This window comes from Helianthus annuus, chromosome 5 (assembly GCF_002127325.2).
Source record: "Helianthus annuus cultivar XRQ/B chromosome 5, HanXRQr2.0-SUNRISE, whole genome shotgun sequence".
Taxonomy (NCBI): domain Eukaryota; kingdom Viridiplantae; phylum Streptophyta; class Magnoliopsida; order Asterales; family Asteraceae; genus Helianthus; species Helianthus annuus.
Window position 1 is genome coordinate 8,238,637 of NC_035437.2, and position 7,669 is coordinate 8,246,305.

General features: G+C 36.7%; 1 protein-coding gene and 1 long non-coding RNA gene across 2 annotated transcripts; both read right to left on the reverse strand.

Annotated features, from left to right (window-relative positions):
• Positions 1 to 1,496: 1,496 nt before the first annotated feature.
• On the reverse strand, positions 1,497 to 3,197 carry LOC110938524. The gene is made up of 3 exons (XR_002591456.2): positions 2,455 to 3,197; positions 2,226 to 2,287; positions 1,497 to 2,125 (listed from the first exon to the last, which is right to left on the reverse strand). It is a non-coding gene; the product is annotated as an uncharacterized LOC110938524 (long non-coding RNA).
• Positions 3,198 to 6,783: 3,586 nt separating this feature from the next.
• On the reverse strand, positions 6,784 to 7,457 carry LOC110938525 (abhydrolase domain-containing protein C22H12.03). The gene is made up of 2 exons (XM_022180803.2): positions 7,220 to 7,457; positions 6,784 to 7,123 (listed from the first exon to the last, which is right to left on the reverse strand). Exons 1-2 carry the CDS (start codon positions 7,455 to 7,457, stop codon positions 6,804 to 6,806), a joined length of 558 nt encoding a protein of 185 aa, XP_022036495.1. The 3' UTR covers positions 6,784 to 6,803.
• Positions 7,458 to 7,669: the final 212 nt, after the last annotated feature.

Here is a 7,669-nt window from a genome sequence, read left to right on the forward strand (position 1 = left end):
ATTTTGAAGTAAAATTATGTTCGAGTAAGTTTATTAGCTAGATTACTAAAAGATGTGTTACAATTTTTGTTTGTTGTTAATAATTTTTCAGTAGCGTGGGTTGGTGTTGATTTGAAACCTAAGCTTGATTATTTCTAAAGGTAGGGAGTCTTGTGCTTTGATTTGCAATTTTTGCTTGGTATTTGTCGATTCTAATCAATTATTTTTACTGATTTGAAGAAGTACATATAGCAAGTCAAAGTTCTTCAAATAGCTTCATTCTCCTTCTTTGCTGAATGATTTTGCCCTATCAACTGCAGCAGGTAATTTGTGTTTTTAATCCTACTATTTGAAATGGAAGTTTGCATGTGAAAAAGTTATTATATAGCTGAATTTGTTGTTTGTTTGTCATTGAGTATGATTCTATCAAACTCTAGCTAGCTGGACAAAATGATCTAAAATTTAAATACTTGATGTATTTTCATTTGTGCTCATGGATAATTCATTTTGAGAGACAAAAAGGCCTAAATCAACTCATTGCTTCATTTAAATAGTTGTATTGGAAGTTATGTAAATAAATATCAGTAGATGAAGGCCACTGTCCTCATAAAGCATTGCTCTATGTAAAGCCGAATAACTTTATTTACATCCGGAAGTCCTGTCTGATGGTAAAAATTGATATGAGTACGGTTTTGAGTTTACTATTATGACATAATAACTAATGCTTTATGTTAAGTTACTCAATATATTGATTTGTTGAGATTATATTGATTTTTTGACATTATCTTTATTTGTTGAGGAACATGCCGACTTTCAATGTTTTAGACATAATCTTGTGACTGTCAACACTATTATCAGCAGATGGACCAACAATGCCACCAACAATGTCAACATCAGATGTATGAGGATGATTATCAGAGAATGTATGAGGAGGAACATCTGATGTGTGAGGATCGACACGTGATGAATCAGGGGATGCCATATAGTGATGTAGAGTTATCGTTAAGCGTATGTTCGGTGTAAATGGTGGGTTGTTCGTTGAAGATGCCGCCATAAACACCATGCCCGGTTGGCCGCCCGCCATGAAATCCGGTGATTACGTGAACGACGTCAGCCGTCGATGTATACAAACTCTGCTCCGATGAAAGAAACCCTCGGAATTATAAAATGTATATCGTGAACAGCGTGTGTTTTGTAATAAACATAACATAATTACAAGTTTGCTATGTGCTCACACTGGTTTTCGCGGTTCTCGCAATAAAAGATGGTTCCTAACGGATCTCTGTCATATATATATATATATATATATATATATAGGTCCATCCCAACACCCGCTTACGTGGACGCCTACGTGGCGGATCATCCTTTAAGGACTACCCTCATCCACACCCAATAGCCTAATGGGTATGTATTTGCGTATTTAAATCTATAGTATGTGTTGAACGCAGCGGATCGAAACCTCAATTTTAATTTCAAAAACCAAGACCCATAATTAAGAGCCAAAATGGTAAATCAAATGTAGGAATCATAGGTCATAAAAAGGTGTAATCACCATTTCGGTCAAAGAAAATATATGATAACAGAATGAACTAAATGCCTAAACAACTCTTGTTCACAGTTTATTATTCCAGCTTTCAAATGTCTTTCACACCAAGATTGGTTTGCACAAAACTAAGAACCGTACTTACAAAGTTGGCGATGCACTCAACCAGCTCCATCACTAGTGTATAACCTGCTACTTGATTGAAAGCTGTTTGGAACTCCCACCATCATGATCATCTTTTTTTGTCCTTTTGATTTTTTAACATACAGAATCAGTTTCCTCCGCTTCATCTATGCCCCCATCGAGATCTTCGCCCCCGCCCCCTTTTTTCTTTCTCGGGGAGGGTCCCTTCTTCGGGGAGGGGTTAGACGCCTCGTCATCGATAAGAAATCTCGTTGCCGCACCCCGTTTCTTCTTCTTCGGGGGTGGTGTCGCCACCGCCACCCTAGCTTCTACACCGGGGACCTCCGATGATCCCGAGTCCACCCCAGATAGTGCTTCTCCTTTGACCTTAAGCGCCTTCACGGCTGACTTTGTATGTTTCCCCTTGTTGGTTTAGGTTTCGCTTGTATCTGCCTTGTTTTTCCCTTTGTCCATTTTTATCTAGTTTAAACCATAACATAATAACACAGAAACACACTTCAACAACAAACAAACTTAAAAGAACTAAGTACAGAAATCATAATCACAGTACTTCAATTACCTACGATGAAATTCCTATCGGAAATCAGAATCACAGTACTTCAATTACCTATGATGAAATTCCTATCAGAAATCAGAATCACAGTCTGTTAATTATGAGTAAAAACACCAGAATTTGGGGAGAATTTGGGGAAACGAACATTTTATGTGAAATTCAAACAATTTTGAACTTATTACATGTTTATAATTGAACGATAAACTGTAATTGTATCAAAGAATTAGCTGCTTACCTAACAATGATGATTACAAATCAAGATCGCAAAATCTGAAATGTGATGATATGAGTGAAGAAATTTGTTTAACAAATTTTATACCCGAATGGAGTGGAGTTTGTCAATTGTAAAAAGGCGGGAAACAACTTTGTGCCATATATAATTGAAGTAACCGTTTGTGTGTGTTGTGTGTGGGGGGGGGGGGGTTAAATGCATAATCAATAACTGAACGTGTAATATTATTATATCACAATCGAATTTTTATCTTGACCCAACTTAGTCAATTTTGTAATTCATAAATGAAATTTAAACTTTTTCTTTTAATTTAATAGTGTTGTCATCAAAATAAGTTCGAGTAAACACGCGTTATGAGTAAAATGCTCTCACGTTAAAACGGGTTATTTAAAAAAAATCAAACTAGTTCAAGTTTATACGCGTTCTGAACAACTGGGTCAGGTTGACGAGAGCGTGTTCAGAAAGCTCAAAAGAAAAAAAAACAAATATCACTATTAAATAAAAAATTAATTATTAGAGATCTAAATGTACAAATTATTCAAATAAACAGTTAATCCTTGGCGGGAATATGATTTTGTTGGTTGGGAGGGGATTTTCACGAATGTGAACTGGTTCCAATATTGGTCCCATTCGTTAGGACTTTAGTAAGGTGATCCTGCGTAAGAAGCAGAACCACTAGAAATCTCAATGGGGTGCATATGCGACCCCAATGGCGGCATCTCCATATCCGAGTGTTTGTCCGGCTCATTTTGTGGTTCCAACTGATTTTGGGCAGCTGGAGGTGTGTTTATATACTGGTTTTGGTAAAATAACGCATGAAAAGAATAGGAATGTGAATGGTGTGATTGGTGAGAATGGTGTGAATGATGTGAATGGGTAGGTGCTGAGTTGTGTGAGACAAAATGTCTTGCTGGTTGTGAATAAGAAGAAAAAGAATTGCTCGAATATTCGTAGTGTTCTGAGCTGTAATGGTCTGAACTATGTTGTAGCGAGGGTGCGTGTCCCTAAGGGCCTCCTTGCATGGGTCCCTTGCCTTTGCCTCTTAGTCTGGGTGGCATGATTAATTCCTGTCAAAAATAAAAAAACTCTCTCTCTATATATATATATATATATATAACTTAATAAAGATAAGAATTAATCCTAGGTCAAAGCCTAGATTTAGAAAGTGTAAGAAATATGCTACTATGATATTTGAGATTAAACACAAAAGACTAGTGTTTAATTCTATCAAATGTTGGCTCTGATACCAACCTGTCACACTTCGGTATTTACCATAATACCACAACCCGGTGGGCCCGATTGGGGAGTATTGTGACGAGATTGATATCAAATACACAAATAGCACAGTGGAAGTCTTGGATTTAAAATATTATTACAAACATAATTGTCCGAGTGTTCAAAATAATAATACAGACTGCTTGTAATAAAAAATCCACAGACGGATCGAAATTGTATAAAAATGAAATAATAGACTATAGGCTTCTTTGCAAAGGAGTTGCAAATTCCTCTTCTTGCATTATCCGGCAACTTCCAGCCTATTACGTAACCTTGCAACTTGTCACTTAGTCTTTTGAAGATACATCATTTTACACTGGTAAATACAAATAACCGGCTCGTTTTGAAAACATTTTCAAAAAACTGTTTTAAGTTCACAAGGCACATACAATTTTGTAAATAACTTTGGACAATTCAAAATGATCTTGTATACAGTTTTACATGTTTGTCAATACATACGGGGTCCGGTGCAAAAACCGAATAACATGATTAACCGACACGCCACTTTAACCCACAAAGGGGTATCCCTAATATGGGTAAGAAAACATTTTATAATAACATTAGCAACTTAAATGAGCCGAAAATATCAAGAACACGGTTGAGTTAACCCCCAATGTTAAGTTATCAGAAAACAGATCGGGTTATGAAGATTTTGTAGTCACAATCCGACATACGATCCCATACCCGACTAAGTGGTAATAATTTACCGTATCTCAAGCCCGTATAGGGAAAATAGGTTAAGGGTATTTACCTAGCTTTAACAAGTCTTTCAATGCAAGAAATATAATAAGCACAACCGTAATCAATTAACTAAGGTTGGTTGCAATCTATTGAAAGGCCTTAGTCTAGAATGAATGGTATAAATAATCAATTAGAATGTTAACGGGTCCTATTCAAGTCATAGATTTGGACCAGTTAACTTAAATTAATGAAAACGATACGATACGCTTGATTAAGCGATGACCGGAATAGAATGTAGTTTGAACCCCACAAGTACTAAGACTTGTATAATATCGGTAAACAATATACATTTTGGAATTTGAAAAAAAAAATTTGAAAGGATTTGACACGTTTCGGTAAACTTACGTAAACTAGTTACATAAGCTCAACCTTACACGTATAAGCGATACCGGGTAACCGGATGAGTCATAAACAAGTTCTATATGCCAAGATGCTTTAAATAAGTTGTAACATCAGTAGGTTATCAACTTATATGACCATTAAGGTTTTAAAATCAAAATTTGCACCATAAGAACATTTTAGTCACAATGTGACATAATTTAAGAACTTGCATAAAATCTGAGTTATGAACTGGTTCATTCTGTTAAAACACTTTAATTATATTATAATACTAGTAGGTAATATATTTGGTATGATAATTATGGTTTAAAACCATACTATGCGCCAAAAGGGCGTTTTAGACATACTATAACATAATTTAAGAACTTGTAAATAAATTCAGGTTATAAAATGATTTGTTATACCAAAATATGTTAATCATAATAACATATCAGGAAGTAATTCGTTTTACAAGTTTTTCATTGATTAAAACCAAGTTTTAGATGAAAGGGTATTTTGGTCATAATTAGGCATATCATAAGAACTTGTGTAAAAACTCAGAATTTGATTATCATCAAGTAGCATAACCACAGAGGGTTACTCTACATTAAATTATGATCATAATATAACTAAAATTCAGTAGCTAACTTTGTTAAATCAGGTCAGAATCGAAAGTCAAAGAAGAAGTCAAACTGCTCGACTTTCGGTTGCGAACCGACACTAAACCTGGAAATGACGGGATGAACAGTTCATACACGTTCTATTATTATTTATCAACTGATTTAGTGACAAAAACATGGGTTATAACATTTATAAGTTCATTTTACAAAGTTTACGAAAATCTGTCCTTTTACTTTTTAATTAACATAATTTTGACCAGTCATTTGACCAAGTTAACGTGATTTCCAGGAAGTGCCCTTTTGAGGGATTAACACCTAGCTAATTACGATCACGTAGCCATGTTCGACTCGAACAATGGCTGGACCATAATGGTCTAAACCGAAAGTGAAAGCAAAAGTCAATTTTGCTTGAATTTCGGCTTTAAAAGCCTATAAAACGAAAAAGAACTGGAAGGAGCACTTACAAGTGATCCTAGGAATTATTAGAACTCAGTGGGATGCTCCTTTAGGACTAGGAACTTCCAGATAGCAAGAGGAGAAGATTTTAAGAATTGGTGCAAGTGAAATGGTTGCAACTATGCTCCTATTTATACTTGTGGAGCTTGCACATGATCTTTATAGGTGTTAGGGATGTTACAAGATCATCCCAAGTGTCCATAAACATGTCAAGTGCAGCTAGGAAGCTCAGTAATTCGAATAGGCGGCCTTGTGGCAGTGTTCCTTGGCCTCCAATCAAAATACTGCCATTGGCAGTCACTTGCGGACCGCATGGCCCTCCGGCTTACGGTCCGTAAGCCCATAAGGCGCACAATGATTTGAATTCCCATGCGGACTGTAAGGCATAAGCCTTTGCGGTCTGTAACCGTCATCCAACACAAAAAATAATGTACTTACGGTCCGTAAGCACAAAAGCTTACAGTCCGTAAAGGGTCACTCAGAGGCAAAAGTTTGGCATGTTGACACCTTTAGTCCCTCCACATTCGTACTTTCAATAGTTGTCAAAATTAGTCCCTCTTGTCCAATAGGCACTTTTGAGAGTATGGACACATGTCATTATATTACTCGACATGAATTTACGAGGTTTTACATCCTCGCCCCCCTTAAAAGAAATCTCGATCTCGAGATTTTATTAAAAAAGATGGGGGTACTTATGTCGCATAGTGGACTTAAAACACTAATAGCAGCAATAAATAGAAACACGAACGATAAAAATAAGAAGAAAGGTACTAATATCCGGAAAATCGGTCAATATCGCCGATAATATATCGGTACCGATATTTTGCACCGTTATCTCGGTAGAGGACCGATAACCAATATATCTATTAACTACATAGTACTAGAAAAGGGTCTACACTACAAAGCACTCCAACAATCAGTAAACAAGTAAAACACATCAAATTATATCATTCCAGTTGGCAAACACCTAATGAACGTTTCTAATCCGTCGGCTACTCGATACAAACTTTTGTACAAAAATACCTGTTTAGGCAACGTAGCCGAACCACCATAATCGCCACGGGCACAACTCAACGCAAACTGTAAAGCCACTTTACTACCCATGGAGTGACCCAAAACAACATCAGGCCACTTCCAACCATGAACTTTAACCAAGCTAGCAAGATCATTAGCAGCATTAACTATATCATGAGGCGGGTGTAAACCCGATACACCAGCCGATTGCCCATGATTCCTCAAATCCACAAGAACCATCTTCCAATCTACAGTTCACATTACCCAAACTTCACATTACCCAAACTGACAATTAATAATATAATATGAAATATCCACCTGTTGTTGTTGTTATATTGAATTACCTGAGAGAGAAGAAGCTAAATTTCGAGAAAAAGATCTCCAGTTTCTGGCGGAACCGATTAATCCATGAAGAACAAACGTAGAATGATCGGGTGTGGGTTTGTGGGAGGGGGATTGAATTTCTTCGAAAGCTAGGGTTTCGATCAATCTGGTAGATGTAAATGGGAATATAATGGATCTCTGTACAAATTGGGTATAGAATCTTAATCCGGGTTTGTTGTTGATGATGATTCTCGCCATTTTTGGGTTCAGAAACCTTGATTAGCAGCAGGTAGGTGGGGCGTTGGGTTATCCTAGAACGGTGTACTATTGGCACACCCAAATGCCTATATCCACACCAAAAAGGACTTTTTTGTCCTTATGCATACCCTGCAGTGTCGAGCTGTGGCCAAACCGTGACGTTTTGGTCCGATCAACCAGACCAAAGACTGACGGGTGTCTGACGGGTCTGT